General features: G+C 48.7%; 4 protein-coding genes across 4 annotated transcripts; 1 reads left to right on the top strand and 3 right to left on the bottom strand.

Annotated features, from left to right (window-relative positions):
- Window positions 1–5,536: 5,536 nt before the first annotated feature.
- Window positions 5,537–8,153, top strand: ETH_00020030 (protein kinase, PfPK7 homolog, putative; the record flags this gene model as incomplete). Its single annotated transcript, XM_013375865.1, has 7 exons — window positions 5,537–5,657; window positions 5,983–6,249; window positions 6,462–6,695; window positions 6,942–7,078; window positions 7,391–7,504; window positions 7,749–7,928; window positions 8,055–8,153. The coding sequence occupies 7 exons, from the start codon at window positions 5,537–5,539 to the stop codon at window positions 8,151–8,153; spliced, it is 1,152 nt and encodes a 383-aa protein (XP_013231319.1).
- A 2,020-nt stretch (window positions 8,154–10,173) lies between these two features.
- On the bottom strand, window positions 10,174–11,140 carry ETH_00020025 (uncharacterized protein; the record flags this gene model as incomplete). Its single annotated transcript, XM_013375864.1, has 2 exons — window positions 10,174–10,457; window positions 10,786–11,140. The coding sequence occupies 2 exons, from the start codon at window positions 11,138–11,140 to the stop codon at window positions 10,174–10,176; spliced, it is 639 nt and encodes a 212-aa protein (XP_013231318.1).
- Window positions 11,141–16,137: 4,997 nt separating this feature from the next.
- Window positions 16,138–18,430, bottom strand: ETH_00020020 (rhomboid family domain-containing protein, putative; the record flags this gene model as incomplete). Its single annotated transcript, XM_013375863.1, has 5 exons — window positions 16,138–16,289; window positions 16,461–16,637; window positions 17,399–17,668; window positions 17,932–18,129; window positions 18,340–18,430. The coding sequence occupies 5 exons, from the start codon at window positions 18,428–18,430 to the stop codon at window positions 16,138–16,140; spliced, it is 888 nt and encodes a 295-aa protein (XP_013231317.1).
- A 3,108-nt stretch (window positions 18,431–21,538) lies between these two features.
- Window positions 21,539–22,984, bottom strand: ETH_00020015 (uncharacterized protein; the record flags this gene model as incomplete). The annotated part of the gene is made up of 1 exon (XM_013375862.1): window positions 21,539–22,984. The coding sequence occupies one exon, from the start codon at window positions 22,982–22,984 to the stop codon at window positions 21,539–21,541; it is 1,446 nt and encodes a 481-aa protein (XP_013231316.1).

Genomic DNA, 22,984 nt, shown 5'->3' with positions numbered 1-22,984 from the left:
GCAGCATGACGTCACATGAAGACCTAAAAACTGAAAAATTGCTCCAGGGGACGGCGTGTGCGGAACAGGCGTGATTCAGGGAGTGCTGGCCTATGGAGCCTTGTGCTTCGGAGCATCAGGAGGTTGTTGCACACTACGGGCTATCGGCGCACACAAAGCACCCGAAGAGATGCTTGCGATTTACATGTAATCCCCTCAGTTTCACCGATTCCTGTAAGCCGGCTGTCGGTATTCACTCGCGGGCGCAGCAAAACTCTGCGGCATGACTGCAGCTCCTGAAGGGTCACTACATGCAGACGGATAACCCATCCGTCCCCTAGTTATGCATACCTTGCACGTATGTAGCTCAGGGCATACAATTTTGTTTGAGAGCCAAGCCAGCAGCGGTGCAACCACGAAATGGGTTTGTATCGTGCTCAAACAGTTCAAAACGTCCGCAAACGTCCGCGAGGCGCACAAATAGAAAAACCACCTCGAGCCTATTCATTGTATGCGTGAGGAATTCGCTGTCTCTTGCGTGTGGAGTGCGAGCAGGTCCCGTAGCATTCGGCACATTGGGACCTTGCAAGATTGCTTACTTGATAACACCAAGTTAAGGTCATGTGGACGCTTTGATAGTAGCCCTGTAGGTAAATTGCCCGGGAACACAGCTTGTTCTCTGAGCAGCTCAAACGCCTGCAGGGGTAACCCCTGTTATTTGTCAGATGGTACCCGATATTCAAACTCAGTGTAACCCAGGCTGGCGGTGGCCCAAGGATACTCTTCTTTGTCAGCCTCGCCTTCTCGAGAGGCTATGGAGATGCACGGATGAACTGAAGGTTTCTCACTGCATTGCTCTGCTAACGAGCACACGAGTGGCTCTTTATGTTCCTCGCACAAGTCAGTCATGGACAGTGTGCCCACATTTGGTAAAGCGATCACGGCCTTAAGTTTCCCTATTGAACTCGATACGTGTCTCCTGGTGGCGTGGGCATAGCGTGGCTGCTCGTTTGTAGGCACCCTGGCCATAATTTTATGGTGTTCCTTTCATAGTTTGTTGGGCGATGGGAGGGGCAGAAGAGTATAGTCATCTGTACAGCAGTCACCTAGAACATCTGTTGGGCCAGCATATTGTCAGCTCAGGTGGGAACTGGTACTGCGCTCTGTCCTGCTCTTTGTATCTTACGTTGTTTTGTTCGGTAGGTCTCAAAATCAATCATTCAGTTAAATTCGTAGCTTACTGAAGTACAATTGCCAGGCCAAGTTATGGGCCATTTGCAAGTGTAGTCCTACGTCAATGTCTCAAGGCAAAGACCTCAGGAAGGCGCTCCCCTCTAGTCATTTACTCCCACAGAGCATAGACAGAAGCGTCACTACGCGGCGAGTAAGCAGGGGCTCTTTATTAGCAACGATGAAATGGAAGGCTTTCCCTATACAGTATTCTCAGCCGCCTCACTGTGATCGGGCTAAAGAATATGTGCAGCACGCTCCCTGTCCAGAAGCTACCAACACCCATGCCCGACCATCTCAACGACTAGAACTTTTATCTTTGCGGTGCTGCACAGTAGCCACCCGCAACTGTTCCGCCAATTCCGTAACTAGTTGGGCGCTCCACCAATGCTGCGTATTTTCCTTGTTCATCACTATTGGGAGCTCCATACGGTTCCCCTTGCTTGTCTCCGCGCTCAGCCTGTGTGCTGACATGAGTTGCGGTAGCCAGCTTCACTTCCAGTGAGATACATTTTCTCCTTTCTGTGTGCGCCTTAGGAATTACTGCAGCTGTTAAGCCTATGTCAACCCTTTGCTCTCGCTTCAGGTTTCTTTGCAACAACGTTGGGGGTTGATGGCATTCTTCGACGTGGCATCCGGACGCAGCAGCCTCGCACCTTGTTGTTGGTGTCCAAGCAGATCATTTACGGCAGCTCCTATGCTTTGCTATTTACATGCAGTTTTTTTTCCTTTTCATGAGACCTGTTCATACCTCTAGCTCCGGCTAAAATGGTGCAATTCCTACAGTAGTGGGTCTCACCCCCGCACCTCTTGCAGGTTTCTCCCGAGCCTTCGGTTCACATGAGGGGCAGCCTTTCGCCAACTTCTTCATGCCGTTGCACTCAGAACACCGATGTCGTTCAAGTTGCTGGTCGGAGAGCGGCATGGTGTGTCACCGTTTTCCGAAGCCGGTTGACTGTTATGGATTTTTGGGCCAGGCAGAGCTCTAATTTACTGCGTCGCCTCTCCCACTCTTCCCTGGGGCTCCCCTGAGGCGTTCCACTGCTGCCACCTTTGTTGCTGCTTCTGTACATTGCTTAACGGCGGTCCCTATCCTTAAAACTCTGCACAGTTAGAATGGCAAGCTAGCTTAGTAATGCCCTAAGAGCTACGTTGCAGGCACCTCCTCTCGCAAAGATCTTCACAAAATCAGCCGAGTATCAGCGCTGATCACCTTTCCATCGATTAGCTGCAATGAGTCGAATACGGTCCACACAGCTAAAAGTGCAGAAATGCAGAAACATCTGACACTCTAACGCTACTTTTTTCTCCTTTTAAGTCCCTGTATTTCTATATATTAGGTCCACTTCACCAAGTTCACTGACGTCTAAATTCTTTCGGAGCTGGCTCGCCCACTGGCGTTGGTCAGGGCGTGCCTCCGTAAACCGCATCTCTGCTACAGAGCGAAATACCCTCACGCTGCCATTAATTTTCTTGTGCAGCAACTGTGACCTCAGTGAGTTCCGTCTCTTCACGTTCAACAGAAATGAACCCCCGCAGCTGCTCTAACTCGTTTTAAAGTGGGATGCTCCCTGGACTGGTCAACTTATGAAGAGACTTTTGCTTGTGGCATCCTCAGCGTACCCTTTCGCAGGGCTTCTCTGGTGTCTCGAAAAGCCACATTTTAGCATATCAGCGCTCTCTACTGTCCTGCATGACTTGGCTTGCGAGCAGTAGGCTGAAGAGCGTTTGACCCTGTGCAACTAATTAGAGATCCCTGGGACCCGAAAGACTAAGTCATTACGATTTGCGCTAGTAAAATGTAAAATGATACATCTCGGAAGAGACCCCGTGTTCTAGTGAACTAAATGCATCTCCGCTCATATGCGGCTCTCCTGCTTTGGCAACATGGGTTCGTAGTCATCATTACTAACAAAAGGTGCTGCTAGACACTGGAAAAGCTCCAGACAGTATCACTGTAATTCCCCCTTTTAAAACAGTACATCTGGCTTCCTTCGATGTTTTTCCCTCACTGATTGGTCGTGCGGCACGTACCAGCGTAAGTGCCTCTTGCCAGCTACATACCCTGGGCATAGCTGCAGAACCCGCCAGGCGTAACCACCTGTGAATTAAGTTGTTCTGCACGTTTACTGTTTCCATTTAGTACGTAAATTTGCATGTTCTGAAATATGTGGTCCTGAAGGCCATTTCTGTGCCACGTTTTAGTGCTAAACACTACCTTTTGTGCGATTTTTGCCCGAGTTCCCACCGGTTTACTCCTTCGCTACAGCGCAGAACCTGAATCAGTGTGGACGCATGCATTCGCCTACAGTTTCATCAAAATAAACGACTCCACGCACAGGGCTTGTGAAAAAATATACATTTCCAGCTGGTTTCCATTCACACAGCTCTCAGACGCAAGCCAAAGCATGCTTTAATTATTTACAGCCTATGGCTCCTAAAGATAGGAGAACAGAAAAAAGAAGCGGAACTGAAAATTAATGGTTTGAAAATCTACAATGGAATCACCCATGTTTTAAGAACTCTCAAACTGTTGAGAACGGGCGTTGAGAGCACGACATTCAGCCCAATGCGACGAAGTGGTGGTGGTACTCTGTGGAGACATTGACAGCAGAATGCGTTGTTCCGGCTAAAAGACAGCAGTAGACAATGCATATTTGGTTGAGTGCCTGTCCAATGTATACATCATTCCACGCCACCCTTTAAAAGGCGATGTGCAAGCACGGCCAAGGGGTGAAACAGCCTTGGAAACGACGCGTAGATGGATGAGCATATCAAAGTCCATTTACAAATTTTAGTAGAGAAAGTCTGCTTCGACAGAAACTCATAAGTCCAAGACTCGCCATCTATATGCGTTTAAGAGAAAGCGCCACCACCATTGGTAACAAGAGCATTCCTGCGCACACAGCATCCGATAGAAGATCTCAATGAAATTTAAAGAAGCCTAAACCAAAAGATTATCCCACTGTTCACATTCCAGTTCCCTGATTTCCCCTGCATCAACGTAAAAGCAAATCCATCAAAAGGGGTAGGGCTGCGCCAACTCAAAATGCAGCTCCCGCACGCCACACTTCACAGCACCAATTCTGTTAATTGAATTTTCTCGTATCCAGATAATTACGCTCTGCAAACATAAAGGCTGCGCTTTTAACTGATGTTTAGCAACGCTGGGAGTTGCAAGACATCGCTACACTAGATGCGTGGTACCATACTCACCTTACCAACGACGAAGTGCTGCCGCTGCCTACACCTGCGCGGATCTATGCTTAATGCAATGAAAACGATGGCTCTGCGATAAAAGGAGTGGCATAACTTGGTGTTCTTTTGAGTTCTTCCTTGAAAATCAGCTCTGGTTCCCCTTTTCGTGAGCATTTCCAAGCCATGCACTCAGTCAACGGAGCCCCAGCTACCGCTACTGTGTGCCTTGCTCCCAATGCTGCTCAACTCAGCTCCAATCAAACGCTGACATTCTTTACCTGATTTCTTTCTCTCTGTACAATTTGTCCCGTTTCTCGTTAATTTCTATCTGCTCCAGGGTCACTGCAGACTTAAGCACCGCGCCAGCAGTCCCCGTGAATTGGTTACGCCCACGGCTCGCTGCAAATCCACGGGAAAACGCCCTAGCTTGTGGGCTCCTCTCATGCATTTCCACAATATTTAATATTTTAAGCTTGGTTTGAAGGCATGGGAGTCTTTAGCACCATCTTATTAGCCGTTCAAGGGCCCTCCTCCGCTCCAATTGCTTGTGTGTTTGACGAGTTCAAGAGAAGTGACGTGGAGATATTTCACCAGGCCTGTACAGTGTGATATCAAGCTTTGCCTTCAGTTTATTTTGATTCAAAAATTAAGTGGTGCGCGGTTGCTTGCGCTGAGCAAAGCCTGGGATCCTGCGGTCCTGCAGGCGAAGTCAAACTTGGGGGGAGGGTCATGGGCAACAGGAACAGCAGGAGAGAACCTTCTACTGAATCAAAGCAGAGATCTTTCGGCATCAAGGCCGGTACTTCAACTAGTATATACCAGCAAAGGCGGGGCAAGAAACCCCTATAGCACCTTCTGTGTGGACACCATACAGAAGACGATGCAGAGCGCACCTTAGGCCCCAATTCGGGGCCTTCGCCCAGGCCTTTCCGTCTTGGCTAGCATTTTATTAATTCTCTGGGGGCCCGTATGCCCGCTGGGAGTACCGATTGCCGCTACCTTGGACGTTTTCGGTGCTGCAAAGCGCTTCACTGCCATCTCGAAGCAACGAGCAATCCACAGCGAACAAGTTTGGAAAGTACCCAGGTTTGAAAAAGAATTCCAATGCGAAAGCAGTGTATTAGCATTGATGATGCACCGCCCATCCCCCCGCATGGAAGGAGTGGACGTCAAACTGGCCTCGAAGTGCCGGCGACCAGATGGAAGCGTATGGTTGAACCAGTATCGCGTTTGCGAGAAGCTAGCAAGTAGTGAGCGTTACACACCACTTCTTTATTGTCGTCTACCTCAGCGGGGCTCTGATGTGAGATATTCAGAAACCCACAATCTTAAACTTCCGCGGCAGCCCCTCCGTGGTTCCAGGGACATATTCTCATGTCGCTAGCTTTTGTCATCAGCTTTGGCCGTCTGCATTGGGGCCTTACTATTCCTTTTTATTCCTTTTTTCTATTTTTTTGCATCCTTGACGTTGAGCGGTGCATCGAGACGCGTCTTGTCTCATTCCATCAGTTGCCGATTAGCACACTGGTCTCGCTGCTCATAAGGAATTGCGCGGAGGTTGTTTTGTCATTTCAGCTGAGCTTTCCAGTGTCTTTCGGGTAGAGGAGGCAAACCCAGCCAGTGGAGTTACCACAAGCTTTTGCTGCAAACGGTACCGGAAGATGCTTCTCCTGAGACGTAGGGAATATCGCCCTGGCCCAACGGGGATGGGTTTTATGGCCAAAATGGAGGATGTGAAGGAGGAGGCCCGCATATTGGCACTTCTGGATCATCCACGATGCTTGAAACTAAAAGATGTCCTCGACTCAAATCCGGAATCGGCGGATGGCAAAGTCTATTTTAGTCAGCAGCCAGCACCAGAAACCTATTCATTAGGCTTTTTCGTTTTGTAGATGTCGTTCAAACTTAACTTGTCTAGCGCACAGCATACATGTTGCTATGGCAGTGGTCTTTGCCAGCGGGGGCAAGCTTACTGTTAGTGTATTCTATTGATTCTATTGATTCACCCATTCACTTTCGGTAACCATTCACACTGTATGTTTGTGCTCGCTCAGTTACAAATTTTTTGCCTGGAGGAGCATTGATGGTGCTTAACCCAATGCGAGATGAGGAGCTAGTACGAAGCTGCCAGCTGAGCTCTGATGCGCCAGAACCCGTCGTGGCAGACATGTCTGTCACTGAAGATATAATCCGAGAAAAGTTTACTCCACAATTGGAAACGTTAAGAACTTTCACAGAAGCCCAGGCAAAGTGCTTCATTCGCGACGCTGCAGAAGGTTTGGCGTACTGTGAGGCCACTTCAACTTTTGATGGGCTATGAAAACAGACCGCAACTCTCATAGTGTCCAACATTTTTGCAGAAAAGCCGGCAGCAGAATCGAGCCTAGCTCTTGCGGGGCCAAGTGAAAGCATTGATCCTTAGTGGATATACTGTTATTAGAATGCTGCTGCTTAGAGCACAAGAGCGTGCTTTGAATATAATTCATTTATGGATAACGTTTTGTCAGTTTGCTATTGCTTTCGGCTTGGCTCAGTGCACGAGCATCTTGGGATCTGCCACCGGGATCTAAAGGTAGACAACCTTCTATTAGGCGCCGATGGCAGAGTCTGCGTGGGTGACTTTGGGAGCGCCGAGAAAATTGGAGCGAATGGCAAGGTTAGACACACAAAGGTGAGAGGTTGTGCGTGTTGACACTAAAGTTGTTTTTGAGCTAGTGCTGACTGTGGAATGATTCTGGCCGCTTCTTTTCAGTCTGCGTGCACCCAGAAAACATAGAGCAAATCCCCGATTCTTTTTGTTTCAGAAGACAGTAGACCGTTACATCTGCCTGTCTCACCAATTTCACTCGTTTAGGGTCTTAGGAGTGGCGTCTGGGTATTGTATTGGGCAAACAGTGTTCATTTGACCTCCGCACATTCATTCAGCCGCAGATGCGGGTGCAAGCTGGCTTGCACTAGCTTGCGTTATGACGTATAACTGCAGGGCACGTACATGTTCATGGCCCCTGAGTGCCTTCGCCCAGTAGAGGAATCCAAGCCATACGAAGGACATGATGGACGCGCTGCAGACGTCTGGGCGTTAGGAATCTGCGCTTACGTATGTACTGATATTTTCTCCTAAGCACTGTAGCTGAAAATATTTAGGACAAACTCACTGGCCACTATTCCTGACTGCGGTGAGCAAGACTGTTACAGGGGCCTTACTTACGAGGATGCGTATTTATCTTTGAAGCCTCAGGATAGCAGTGTGCACTGACGCACATCAGGATGAAACTAAGGTCTATACTTCCACAATCGCAGGCGGTAGATCTTAGTAGTCTTGTGTTTTGGGCGTTTGATAGGTTATGGTATTCGGATCAGTTCCTTTCAGCGCCAGCTCGATAGAAAGTCTATTTGAGGCTATTGGGGAAGGAATTGTTACAATTCCGGACAGCCCGCCCATTTCACAGGAGCTGCGTAACTTCTTCCTCCAGGTCCTCCATCCGGAGTGGCAAGACCGTATCTCTGTACACCAGATCCTGGTGAGATTTGTGTCGTAAAGGGGCGGCGTTCCGACCTAATCTCACAGGAATGCCTAGAGGGGTTTGGGAAGCTAGACATCGTGGGCTACCCTCAGCACATTTGCATGCTTTGCTTGGACTGTGCAGGAACACCCATGGGTGGCATCAGCAAACAGCGCGGATGCTGCTGCATACGCCCAGGCTCTTTTGCGGCAGCGTGCAGAACGTCGCCAGCGCCCAGCGTGACATTAGAACTGCGGACCGCAGTGTTGAGCTGCCCTCCCGAGTGGCACGTTTGCCCCAAAAGCGCTGAAGCTGGAGTTTTATATACTGCTATGGAACACAAGCGGAGAGACGATGATCTTAGATGCCAAAAAAGACGCATATTTGTACGTTTGCTTTTTGTCTCTTGACACGACATATACCTGCCCATAGGCGCACATGCCACAGGCGTATAAGCGCTTGAGTGCCCTCAAGGCGAAGTGTTATTGTGATCTGTTTCCTGCTAAACAGGCACTCTGACAGAATATTAGTGCCATATTAGCTTTTACAAGTCTAGTAGAGGTCCCGTAAAACTGCAGAGGCGCCGCTGTGTGCCTTTTTGGACGGCCTTCATCCAACAAAACGAATTACACAAAGCGAGGCCACACAATCAAGAAATCGTTCCAACTGACCTCGCTCGTAAACAGTGAGCTACTCTATATGGGTGGCTTCGTTTTTAGGAAATTAGCTAGTAAGGAAAGCTCGTTGAATACCTCACCTTGCTCGCTGCCACAACTCACGGCGCAGCATTGAACACACGCTTCGGCAATGGGGATGGCAGCGCACGGGTCAATATATAATCTGTGAAATATCTTCAGTGGATATCCACACATGCGCAGCAGTGGCGCTGATGCACTTCCAGTGGGGCAGAACGCACCTTTTGTGGGGAAGTTGATTCATCACAAGCTGTGTTTCCCTAACTCGGCACAGGCCCCTAAGCGCTACGTGTGCATCATGCTGAGCGTGCATCCAGATAAGACGCGTCTTCACGAGCACATAAATTCCGCCAAATATCATGCGGCTATTGTGAAATAAAAGGCGAGTGGAACTTCGTTTTTTCTAGTGTTCAGCTTCACCCCGCTAGGAACTCAACTCAGCGCCTCGTCCCTTTCGTGAGAGTGCTGCGCTGTAGCATTCATGAAGCTATTTTCTTCCGTTCACACGGCAGGTCCCCTTACTTTCTCGTCACTTCCACACCACTTCTACAGCCCATGGTGCTGAAGTATCTGTCTGCGGGACAGCAGACCGTGCGCCAGCGAAACAAAGAGACAGCAGTACAAGTGAAAGTGGTGTTTGTCACTGCCCCTGCTCACGAGATGCTCAGCAGACGCATCGCACATAAATCGTGTCCATGCAATACAGCTCAGGCCATTGGAACGCGTTGGCGAGTGCGGCAGACTGGCATGTACCATGAAACACGCTTCCGGATGACTGTAAGCATATGAATGTGGTCAGAACGACGGCAAACGGCAAATCTAACGCTTTACGCAGCGCAAACATGGCAGCCGCTCGTCGTTTGCACGCCCCTCATTGGTCACCTTCCTAGCTTTGGGCCGTGCTGCAGTCCTCTCTTCCAGTCGAAGCCCGGAGAGCCTTCAACTAGCCTAGTGGAAAGATCAATACTGTGGCCGCCGCCGCACTGTGTCTCTTAGACAGAGGGGCTTGTTCGCCCGGTGATATGACGCTGCTTGGCGGTACAAGACCTCCTCAACTGCCCCAAAATCAATCCAGTAGCAAATGAGCCGGGAAATGCGCAAGGCAACAGCGCGCTGTGGCAGTGCCTTTATCAAGCTGCAATCATAAGCAGAGAGGCGACCACTTGCGCACTGGCGGCTGAGCTAGATTTGAATCACTGTAAAGCCCGGGGCATTCTCAACACAAGGCCCACCGACTTGGCCTATTTCCCTGCATTTTAAGCAATCATCGTTCGTTATGTACACATGGGGTCATTATACAGTGGCGACGAGGGTCTACGTCTCCCTCAGCTGCCAGTAGCTGCACCATGATTGTTGCATAGAGATACATCCTGCCAGGCACCTGGTGATCCAGACCATTCTACTGCCTTCTCCGCATTGGAAAGGCCACCCAAACAAGAAAACATAAATGAACACCGTGCGAAGCTATACGAATTCGAGCTTTCGGTCATCCTGCGATACTCATTCGGGGCACGCGCTTCGGGAAATCTACAACATCCGAGCTTGTACAAAGTTTTACTAGAATGATTCTATGAAGCGGACAGAGGACTAGGCTTCGCCACCTTTACGGCAGTGCCATATGCTGTGTACTCAACATGCATGCTTTGAAGGCCAGATGTCACAAGTCGCACGCTGACAACTGCATTGGCACCCGCTAAGGCAGCCGCCTCAGCAAGGCGCTGAAGTGCAGATGCACGCGTTTCTTTCAAAAGGTCATGAAGTAACTTCTGTTCGCCACCAAGTTGCTGCTGGAGCTGCTGCCTCCAAATCTCCAAGATGCTCCTGCCTCGTACTGCCGAGCCCTCAGCGAAACCTGCACATACAAAGTGCATGAAATTTTCGTAGAGCTTAGCCCTTGGGGGGGAGAGTCAGCGTAACAATGACCCCTTGGCACTGTTGCCGGAAGTCCCTAATAGACATGACTTGCCACCGACTGCATCCATTCCATTGCCAAGATACTGTAGGTGGTGGGTCAAAAATGTAGGAGCTCCTTTATAATGACGCAATTACTAGAGCAGCTGTGAGAAGTATAGATAATTTACCTTTGTACTGAATAATCGAGTGCCCAGGAACTACCGGCGACGTCGACAGGTGTATTTCCGCTCCGTTGACGAAAAAATGGAGCGGCTGAGCAGGCTCACCTACATTATCTTCCAAATCCACCCCTGCTACCGCCTGAGCAGCCTTCAACCACTTGTTGCTGGAGTCCCGGCGGGCTCCCTTTATGGCAGAGAAGGCGTGCACGGATGCACTACTTGTCGACTGTAGGTTTGGCTGTCTGTCGACCGCACCAGAGACTGCCCTCACAGTGATCCTGCTCTGCCGCAAAAAGACACCAGGAAATGCTTGAGGAGAAGGGCAGAGGGACCCTGTACATTGAGGGCGACAGCGCGCGCATTCGACAAACGCAAGACCTGTGCGGAGCGTTGTTGCAGGTCCTCTGCTGCTGGCACGGCACAGCGCCATATCCCCGAGAAAAGTTTGTATTCTTTGCATTTGCACCCAGGAGTTATTCTTTACAGACTTGGAGCCGACACGGAAAATGCTTAACAAAGTTTCAGAATCTTAATCAACTAAGAATCGAAGGCAGCAACTGTGTACGCGTCAGGGTCACAGGATACATAACCGTCGTAGTTAAGAATCTGGGCAGCACATCCTGGGTACAGCTGAATACAAGATTGGTTACGCAGTCATAAGTTGCTGACTGATGGAAAAGGCGGGAAAATGGAGCTCCGTAGGCGTTCAGGGGCACTGAAGGGGTGGGCACGAAAACGCTATGTGTTGGCCAGTATCCTGCAAAAATGCATCCCTCTGCAGTCATAAGGTTGATTTTGGAAAGAAAAACACGTGCCCAGTGTAAAAACAGACCTGCAATCCCACTTCTCCTCATTAATACTACTGCACATAAAATAACAAGCCCCGACATGCGACGTACTGACCTCAACGCCCTTATGTTTTGAGGCAGTTTTAATTAAGTATACGTATCTGGTTCACATTTGTCCTACGAATTCCAAAAGGCCCCTGGTATGCTTCGCAGCTTCCCCTTCAGAAGCGATGCGGGGGGAGAGATAATAGATGAAGAGTAGGAGCAACTGCGTGTGTTCGCTACACGAACTTGCGCACAACTCATTCATGCGGGTTAACAGATATTCTGCGGTAATGCGTGCTACCATTGGTATAATTTCACTCTGTTTGTACGCATCTGTGGAAATCACTGTGCATACTGCTACCTTGTAGGCATCGCCAGCAGTGGAGCTGGATGAGGCCTAGAGACGCCACACAAGCCCGTGCCTGCATTGCTCTGGCACTTGAAAGTGCGTATACATCATCGTCATACCGGAAAACAAGCAGTTTCAGATTTTTTTGTTAGGATGAGGGTCACCCCGACCCTGCAGGCCTGCAGGCATAGGCGTCTTCGCCATGTGTAACAGACAAAAACCTCATCGACCTCGGCAAATTCCCACGCGTGTCTACAACCCAGGCTCAGTTCTTAAATGAGCCTTTAAATGGCATATGAATCGCCCATTTTCGAAACGGAACGGTATGTTCGTGCCTATCAGGCGCCCAAGTGAGAAAGCTGCCGATGGTCTGCTCCTCGATGTGATCGCCCTCGCGATTGCCGTAGTAGTTGCAAACATTACTTGCTCTACTCTATTTCCTTGTTGAAAGCGCGATGCTGGCTCGAAAAAACGGAACGTTGTACCTCAAATCAGAGAGTTCCGATAGCCGACTGTTCACTCAGAAAACTGATGGTGGTTCCCACAATCGTTTCGCTCTCAACCCTGTGTGTTTGACCTACACAATCACCCGTACAATTTGGTGGCAGTGATGTTGTGTTTAAAACCATTCTGGAAGCTTGATTTCCCGCCACTGTGAGCTGTGCAAGCTTGAGAACCTTTCAGGGTGCATGCCGGATTGTCCCAAAGCGTGAATCGCATAGTCGATGAGCCGAGTTGTTTTGAAAAACTCTGCAATTCGTAGTTTTCCAAAATAAGTGCATCAAACTTCACGGGATAGTGCTCTAACTGAAGAAACGTGAGCCACATAACTCCAAGCGTTCAAACAGAACAGTTCCGTCCTCGGCCAGCATATATTTCTTCCAGTTTGTCTAACTCTCGTTTGCTTCCATGACAGCAGCAATCATTTTTCACTCGTGTGAGTTACTTCCTACCGGATATGCTTCATCGTGGTCGACGGCAGCCTAGAGCCTGAATTTCAGTTTAAATATACATATATATGTACTCAGAGCACCGTCCTTTCTACTTTTTATAGCTACATATATATGGCTATAAAAAGTAGAAAAGACGGTGCTTTGAGTGTGTTTGGATACTACATCCACAGGAACAAAGCTTGTGTCTACAACGGGTGGCGGTAGTGTGCGAGCAGGGGAGCTGTTATACACCTACACGACGCAAACAACAACAGGATACTGTGGGAGCTCCCTAGGCAGCTGTTGGAAGCCCCCACAGCAGACTGCTAACTTATTATGAGCCTTTCTTGAGGCAAATGCGCTGCGCACCGGCCTTGTTAAATTCCTACATAGGCTCACAACTATCACAATTAATTAGGGGCACTGTCAAATATTGGGGAGACTCGAACAATATCAATTTTAGCCTACATTTCCAGGGATGCTTCATTCTTCCTCAGATGCATGGTGTGCGGCCTATGGCAGCCTGACTGCCTCTTGCCAGTCCCCAGCAACAGAGTTCAACTGCAAAGCAAATCAGGCCTTAATTTCTCAAGAATAATTATCTTTGTGTGTTTATTACTTCTACTTAGTATCTCAATTTATATGTTTCGAATTATTGGACTTTGGAGGCCATTTCTGGGCTGCATTGTAGTACTGTCCACTGAACTTGTGTCTTAGGATCCCCTTCAGGTGTGATGGTAATGCTGCGAACAAGCACAGTAGTAAGCAAAGCGTTCGAAACGAATGCATGCATACGTGCAAATCAACAAATTAAGTTAAAATCACCAGCGAGCATAAATCAAGTTGCTGCGGGTACAGCGTTCCAAATGTGCAATTGTTTTATGGTGAAAATGCAGCCTCTTTATTGCTTTTCAGCTAGGCTATGCACGAGCTTTATGATTACTAGATATTTGGAAGCTTCCCTAAGCATCTTCCTGTAAAACGGTACTGTTTCTTCTGAAATGCACTCACATCTTCAATTAAGCAATGGCAGTGTATTGGGACTGGTGCCATCTTAGATCATTTAGTAGATACACGCCATCAAAAGTCTTCACAGTGGTTAGACAGATGACCCATTCATCTATGTGTTGAACTTCACGTTTCGGCCCGTCAGTTAAATAACCATCCGACAACACAAATTGCCGCAAACCTCTAACATTCGATGGAATGTCTCAAGATGCATTTGTACTTTTACTCCTTAGTTTAGATACAACTAATAGCCAAAGGCAGTTATTTGACTAAAAAGCTGCGATTAAGCTTCACGCTAGCCGTTCAGAGACGATATCTCTCGCGTGGATTGAGACAAATTCTGTCGGTGCTACATACTTAAGAGCTCCATCATGCTAATACGACACCAATATGCCATATACCTCTATTATCTTCAAATAAAGGAAGATTTCACCTATAATTGCTCAAAATGTATCTAAGGCATCTATCGAACAAATGGCTTCACATCCCACTTGAAATGCTCCAAGAATGTGCAGGACGTTTCGTGCGTGTCTTTTTATAATCATATGATGGAAAGCTTCCAATGATGGTGCGCCATTTATGCACCTTCTACAAATGAAAACTATTTGGATGATTTGAAGAGGCGCCGCTGCTGCAAATCATTCAAAGATTTTCACTGACAATGGTTTCTGGTGCCTCACGGGGTGAACGACAGTATTCTAGTCGCACTGCCAGTAGCTGCAGCAAGTCTCTTCTACCGTCCTTTGAGTGTTCAACCGCAGGTCATCAAAGAACTTTGATGAGACCATGCAGCGCACGGCACTAAACTCGAAAATACTGTTGGACCTTCGCAAACATGCATACTTCGATCAAACATGTAGCAGCTGTCAAGATTACGTCACAGGGGCATCGAAATTAACAATCAACATGACATTAAGCACTGCTTCCTTGGCGTACGCCTCCAGTATTTCAGCCGTATAGTTCTCCTCCAAATGTTTTGCCTTTGGACAACCGCAACCTTCTTTTTAGTAAGCAAAGTCCAGCTTGTCCCCTACGTGCCTTCCCTGTTCCTGTGTGAACTTGAAGATACTTCTCCAGGCCAGGAATTCTAAAGTCAGGAGACTCCATAAAGTTTTCCATTCACTAGGTGCTTGATTTCATCCTTGGTGTTTCTAAAAGATGAAGGAAATTCGTCGTTCTGGCATTTGTAATCCTCTTACACATGAATGCCACTGTATTCTACACCCTCAGCTCCTAGCCAGGCCAATGGTGCCAGCTCTCCGCTCTGTCGCTGTCATAGAGCCTAGTTTAGTACGCTTGCCACGCTGAGTGGACAGTATCTAGGCTGGTGTATCACTCGGACACCAAGATAAGTGTTTACGTATTAGGCAACGTCAGGATGGCTCTTGAGGCAGTCCCTGTTTTAACTTTACATACGTAGATATGAACTGTCTTTTCGTATTCCGTTGTCTGCATGCCGCACTCTTCTACATGAAACAAGGTCGTGAATAAACGAATGGCTACCTTGTTACAGTGATGTGCGAATACGTTTGTATATATCAGGACCAGAATCAAACATGTTGGACTCCACGCCTTCACCTATGTATGAGGGCTTACTACGAGAAACGATAAATCACCACGGCGCCACCTGTTGGTGCAAATGCACCGTAACGAAGTCCACCGCAGAAAAGTTGTTTCGTAAAGGGCGAAACAGGCGATGATTGTGTTATTGGAGCTCTTTACGGTTCCAAATGCAGCTACTTCAAATGGACTTCTGTAGGAAAGCACCCTTGTTCCGGTTCAAATCCATATGGAGATATCAAAATCTACGCGCACTTGTAAAGGCATCCACAAAAGCCTTCCACTGTGGACCTAGCGCCCTCGCCCTGGCTTGTCTCAACAATGCGTTATTCTACCCTTCTAAGTCACTGCACAGAAGGTCCTTTCGAATCATCTGCCACAGCACAGCTACCCATTTCAGCATGAGACAGCCTTCCTCTGCAGTACTAGTTATTATTGACTACCGCCTACCACGACATACCGCGGCAAAAAATGCCGAGGACGCAGACTAATTCATTGAGAAGAATCAGGTCACGCAGCAATATGCCACTGTAGAACCGCATCGAGGCTCTTGGCAGACAACAGCTGCGCATTCCGACGTTACACGCTGTCCAACAATGTTTATTGCCAAATCTGTCGTGCTGATGCTGCGCACGTTGTGTCATTTGAATCAACACTGGTGGCTCACCACAGCAAGCTCAATAGCGTGTAAAGCCAAGTAGCTACAGCATCTCACTGCGATCCCCCTTGCGTCGCTGCTGTTGTTGGTATGTTCGTGTTGATGCTCCTGCTGAGCCTACAAAGTACAACCCCTGTTAACAGCGAAGATAACAGGCACGCAAGATGCTGGAAGCGCAACGAGCAAGAAGACTGAACACCACATGGCGAATGACCACCACCGTGGTTTGTCTTGCATATCCTTGTTGTAAAGAAACCCCAGGGATAGTCCTGAAGCATAAAAAACGGAAACAACTGTACTGAAATGCTGGTCGTGCTGCTGCTTCCTGGTACGCGGTGGCGCTATGAAAGAAATGAGCATAGAACGTGCCTTGGCGCTATGAGAAAGGCGATGGTTGTCAGCGGTACAGCGTAGATGCGCAAGCGCCGCCAGTTTCTCACCGCAAATAAGGCCTCCCAGGTGACCCATCTGGTCGATATAACCGCCGTTAAGGGTGAAGGCAAAGAGGCCCATAAGCAAGAAGAACGAGATAATGTTTGTCAGCAAACGGTCCCGATGCTGCAGTCGCCGCCAGCTCAGTGCCAGTTCGGCCATCTCCACCCCCATCATCCCGAAGCCTACGATACAGGGAACAAAGAAGTTTGACGGCGCACGGAAAAGCGAACTCTCAACAAGCCCGGACCCAATTATTCAAGACACTCAGTACTCGGCATCTGGAATGAATGTCACCGTTTCTACACAGGAAACACCTGTTCGATGGCCATCCAAGAATTGCTACTTCTTCCTTTTGTTCTGTCCCACCATTGACGGCAAGTGAAAAGAACAGCGTACTCTTTTCTAGGTGTCCACGACCGTTTTCTCTACTTATTCACTGCTCTGCTGCACCCACCTTCTCCGCTAGCTAGCTATCTGTAAACTGTAAGACGCCCCTACATGGTGGTAGATGACTAGCGGTGAACAATGAGACAGAATGGCTACGAACATCCAGCCATGGCGTTCCCTGAGACGCCTGAGACGGCTGGTTGGTGGGCGCTACAACACTAAAGCGGACTGCACATGGCTACAGTTTCCAGATTTGCAGGTACGCTGAGCTCATCAGGCTTGGGGCAACAGCTTGTACACGTAATGCACAACACTAACACATACGTATTCAGAGAATCTCTCCACTTCAAGATCACATATATGCAGAGCGGACCATCAGAAATGGAGGTACAGTCAAGCGCGTTTTCGTGCATTCAAAAGGAAGGCACCCAGCATCGAGTGTAGGCAGAGTGTACGCATCTTCGCCTTCTTCAACTGTCTACCTAAGCTACCTCCTATCGACTGATCAGGTTGCTTCAAGAATACATGCAATATGGCAAGACAGGTAAAAACTTGCCTGCTGTGCTAGCACCAACCTTCACTGTACCGCAAAAAAGTGCTGCTGCTGAGAGCAGGTTGCCATAGATAGCTGCCGCGGCGTAGAGCAGAGCGAACTTCAAATAGCCATACCGCCGCTCAATGCCAAATCCCATTCGCAACTGGAAAAAGACATTGAAGGCCACGTGTAACAAATTAGCATGCAAAAAAGAAGCTGTCAACAGCCTCCAAACCTGGCCCTTGGCCACCAAAGGAGGGACATTTGCGCCAAAAGTGACCAAGATTCCAACTGCAGACCGACGCACACAAGCGTGACAAGACACACGCGCCAGTACGACCACGTAGTGACACACACTTCCAGATGAGATGTACGATGAGGAAGGAAGAAGTGATATGAAAAATACGCAGGGATGAACGGTCAGCTATCGGTGGATCTCTTGAGATAACGGAATTTCAAAGATCATGGCGAAATAGCAGCAAGAGAGCAAGCACGCAGCAACTGAGCATCTACTAGAGAACGCCATGGAAGCGTGCTGCGATTAGGAAGCTCACTAGATGGAACTAGAGGCATCTCCGAGTCTAGGGCAAGCGTTGTAATGAAAACAACCCAATCTGCTACAGAGATGAGAAGCAGCAAAGATCGCAGCCTGAAGTAGGGAAAAAGCAAGTCCAGCACCCTCAAGGCTGTCGTCCTACTAACAGAGGCAGAACCCCCACTGGAAATGCTACTGTCTGTGCTCCGCGTCTCAGCTGCGGTCACAAACAAAAGACAAATAAAACAACGGGAAACACTGATACAACCGGTTCGATGCAGCGCCAAAGTAATGTAAGGGTCCCACAACAGAGCTAATAGGCTACTGCAACACTTCGCCAGTCGACAGCAGCTCATGCTGCTGCTTTACATAATATACGTATTGAGACGCCGAACCAGCAACTCAAAGGCCGTCCCGGATGGCTCACCTCGTATAAGAGGTAAGGCCTCACCCGTTTCCGCATCTCTGTTGCGCTGCTCATCCTCCTTGCGGAGGTCTGCCAACGTGCGGACAACCATGATGCTCCTTCTCTCAATGTGAGTCTGCTGCTCGTGCAGCTGCTGCTGCGCTAGGCCAGGGGTAAACCCCCGGAGCCCGAGATGAGCTTCGGTCAGTCCAAAGGGTGCACGCCCACTACCAGTCCGGTTCTGCGGACAGGCAATATGGTTGCCCAGAGCTCAAAAGCAAACCAGAGGCACAACTCTGGAGAATTCGGTACTCAATAACTTAAAGAGTGGACCAAGGACAGGAAAATTGTGGAAATCGAGACTCGGGGAGCAGCTGTCTCGTAGCTCCTTTAAAACGCATGCTGTCCTAAGAAAATGCTCTGTAAAGTTTAAGGAACCTTAAAACTACAAATATGAGAAAATGCGCATCGAAGAAGTAGTGAGTCAATGCAGATTGGGACGCTGCTTCTGGTCAACTATGCAGCTTCACGCTCTACCAAAGCTACTGCTGTTTCACTGGAACTGTTCCCACAGCTCGAATCACCTCAAATATGAAAGTATAACTATTTGGAATGATATTTTGTGTAATTGGCTGTAATGTTCTGGATGGTTGAAGCCACTTCACCTCTTGTGTGCGCCAGGCGGTCGTTGAATCTCCCACGCATTTGACCCAGTCCGCCAAGTGCGTAAGAGTAGAGGAAGACCGAAGACTCGGTAAGCCTTGCTTAGCACAAAATAAGTGAACGCAACGTCTTGGAGAGCTCACTGTGGGTGAAAACAGTACTACAAAAGGCCATGTACGACCGGCGGCCACCGAAAATTGAAGATGGTCGAGCGCTGACGCTTTGAGGGATTGGAGAGCAGTTCACGAAGCTGCGTAGGCAAAACTTAACCCATTAAAGATTACACTTAGGCTGCCGAATTTTCCAGCCCCTGTTAACTAGGTTCAAGTGTCCTGGGTTATTAAGGGTCAATTTCAACACACCAGAGTCGTTTGCTGTTTGCAGTGCCTTGAGTTCCCTAATTTGATATATTTGCACGAATTGGCTCAAACTGGGCTCCTCAATGAACTAATACTTCTTTTGCCATCCCGGGCTGAGCACCTTTCGATGTCTATACCTTTCGTAGCTGATAGACGCCCTGCCATTGAGAAATCCGTAGCTGTGACGCAGGGTGGATGCAGACGAGATTATACAGTGAGACTAGACATAATTTTGGAAGCAATAGAGAAATGAATGGTTACCGGATATTGCACCAACAACGCAGAATTTCTCTGGCTGAAACGACGCACACACGCGGAGTTTAGGTATCTCCTTTTGTTTCCCTTACGAAGCAAAAACGACTCTTCAAGCCCTAAGAGTTTCGAATTTATACTCCTCCACGGAGAGTGCTAGATGTGACATTATGAGCAGTTCCAATGCCAGTGCGGAAGGAAGACATGGCCGTTTCAAGGGCCACTAGAAACCGAAGTTGTATTGCCTGGCACAAACTGGCCGTTCGAAGGATCCCTCCACGCAGAACTTGGGTTGTGTTGCAGACGCTGTGTGGCGCTAAAATGTATACGCCTTTGTTGAACTGCTACGTTTCCAGACTGCTTCTGCTAGTTGACAGAAGTTGGCTTAATTGGAATTGGAGTCACTACTTAAGAAAACGAAAGTGGAGAAATTTCAAAACATTGGAATCTACAAATTTTGGCCACGGTCCAAACGTGCGGGCACTCGTGCAGTTAGAGAAGGCAAGAAATGTCAGTGCATGCCTCAGGTTCGCTTGATATTTTAATGGTCTCATGAGCAATGCCGTTTTGTTGGGCAGCTCCACCAAAACGATCTGATTTTTCGCAGCCAGAGTCGAGCCTCCAGAAGCGTCGCTGATAAGAGAGGCGAAGCCCCGTGATCCAGCCGCAGAGCAAGAGAGCTTAACTTCTCTGTGGATATTGGAAGCCAAAAACTGGCGGGTGCCGCTTTTTACAAGGTCGAGAGCTTGGGCTGTTCGTTTGGATAGGCATAGCCAGGGACATCACAGTGTCGTCACTTTCAACACTCCGATCGCATATTGGTTTTGTGGCTAACTGAATGAGCAGCTCTTGCATGCTTACGATGCGGCAACTCACGTAGGCCTAAAGAAAAGGGTGGTTGCCCCAAGGCTATAGCACATCTCTGCGAACCTTACCTACAGGTAATAACAGCAGAGCATTACCTGCGGACAATAGCATACCACTGCAACTTCCGGTGCACTTCCGGCGCTGGGTGGAAGACCGAGGACAGGATGAAACAAGAAGCTTGTACCTCCTGCTTAACCGGAGGCTAGATTTTATTGTCTCGAAGATACTAATGTTGCGCCCAAACTCAATTCAGCCTAAGTGACGCAAGGTGTTCCCTGCAGAAGGTAAAGAAGCAGGGATAAATCCGTATTACCTTGGCTTCGTAGAAAGCCCAAAAAAATGCTTAGAATGTAGAATGCTTTGCGAACAACCACCTTCCAGGAACATTGAACCCTTTCACCGCAATTCGAAAGCCAGAAATGCCATTTTCGGCTTTTGACCAGATCGTCAATGCATAAATGAAAGAGGAGAGCCCAAAACCTTCAGTTCCTTAGCTGCGTTCCGAGAGAACGGGCAAGTACTTCGAAGTGGACACTACTTATTGAAAGGCCACAAATATAAGCGCAGCGTGCTATGCGGGGACGCTGCATGCACGTTTTGAAGCGTGCAGCGACCCCGCATAGCACATTGCGCTTATATTTGTTTAAAAAAATGCTCAGCTACAATAGCTGGCCGCTGAAAACAGAAAGGGATGCAGCGCTAAAGGCATCTGCTGCGGACCCTCACGTGTCGTAGTGCTCCTGTACAAACACAGAGCATAGCAGGCTTCCCTCATCAAGAACGTTGGCGTAAATGTGCCGCCAGTCAGCCTACCCATTACCAAGTGCTTCCAAAGAACAAGTCCGCATTGTGACCGTTTCCATATGATGGGAAGTCGCCGCGCGTTGATACCGCTGCAGCTTGGCAGGAAATTGAAGATGAGAAGCTGAACTGTTTGACGGACCAGTTGAACGGCAAGCCTTTCCAAAATAGTCCTAGCCTTGGCAAAATTGCAAGCTTAATCCGCCTGAAGAATAGCTGGAGCACATTGGCGTAGCTAACAGCTAGCATGAACGTGACACCCCACATTGCCATTGAGGCTAAATGAGGGCAACCGCAACAGCTAGTATGTCCTGCGCTGAATCTTCCAGGTGGTTGGCTGGCCTCAGTTGAAGGACTTCTTCGGCTTCCTCAACATTCAGGACGAGTCGAGAAAGGACACCGTCAACATTCCAGTCGGTAACCCAAGAACCAAGAACCTGGGGGGTAAGGGTGTTTGCTTCTCTGTCCATAGTTGCCCTGCCGAGGAACTTCAAGAACACTGAAACTGAAAACTCTTTGCTATTGGGATGCTTGATTATCGAGTCACTTTGCAAAGACAGCGCGAATCTCTGAAAACCGGAGTGGACCAGTCGATCATTTTCTAGCTGCAACGTCTCCGCTTTAACAGAGGCAGCCAGTCTTTCTGCAAGAACTCTAGGGACTGTCCCTGCTTCTTCAAGCGCTTTGCTGGGGACATGAAAAGGAAACCCTCTCAGCATTCCCGTAAAGTCTTCAAAGGTGACTTGGTCCTTAGCACGTCTAAGAATGTCTGGCCGAGGCAGGGGAGCCGGTTCTCTGCCAAGAAGCTGTGAGCCGATACCCCAAGTGTCGCACAGCTTCTCAATTTCACAAAGGAGCCAAAGGCGCCTTAAGGCTGCTTCCAGTACAGTTCGAACAAGGAATGCATCCATCACAGCATCCTCGTTAGGGTCACTGGTGAAATCCTGGAGGCCGAGAGCTTTCTCTGCCGAGTGTCCATGCTGCTGCAAGCACAGTAAGGGATCCGCCACAGCACCTCCAGAATTTGGCATGTAGTTTTTCTTAAATGCCGCCTGCACAGCTCTAGATGATGCACTCCATGCCAGCTCAAGTGCCTTCATCGCCGAAGTAAGAGATCTCAATTCTGCAAGCCCCTTTTCGCGAACATCGGATGCCTTATCTCCCACAGCACTACCGTCTTCCGTCTGATTCTCCTGCCCCAGCATCTCACCTTCTACTGGAACATGCTCAGTAGAGGAGCTTAGTTCTTGCTTTCCTTTCCAAGAAGGAACTCCAAATGGTAAGAGGACCTGAGAAATGGCAGCGTTTGCACTGGGACCTTGGGCACCGATAAGTGAGGTTTCCTCTGCTGGAGAAGCACTCCTACGGGAACGTATCTGCTCGTAAAGAGCAGACTTGTTAGAGTGCTCGATTGCTTCTTTACTGGGATGTTGATTTCGCTGAATCCATTTGCCGTAAAAGAGAGCACCCCCAAACGCCCCAACTAGGACACCTGCTAACAGAAAGCTTGCAAACAGCGCGAACGACATATTAACTGCACCCCTGGAGGACAACCCTATGCTCTGTGAGCTTGACAATAAAGCGCCTGGAAGCGCTGTTTTCTCTTCAAAACCGAAGTCTTCACATGGCGACCGTTCCCCGCATTTGGGGGTACTACGACTGTCGCCTTCACCCACTGCGATCATGTGAAACCCCTGATTATCACCAAGTGCCTCTTTCCGCAT

This window comes from Eimeria tenella, genomic scaffold, assembly GCF_000499545.2.
Source record: "Eimeria tenella Houghton genomic scaffold, Eth_scaff3, whole genome shotgun sequence".
Lineage (NCBI taxonomy): Eukaryota > Apicomplexa > Conoidasida > Eucoccidiorida > Eimeriidae > Eimeria > Eimeria tenella.
The sequence above is the reverse complement of the archived record's forward strand: the minus strand, read 5'-3'. Positions and strand labels throughout refer to the sequence as shown.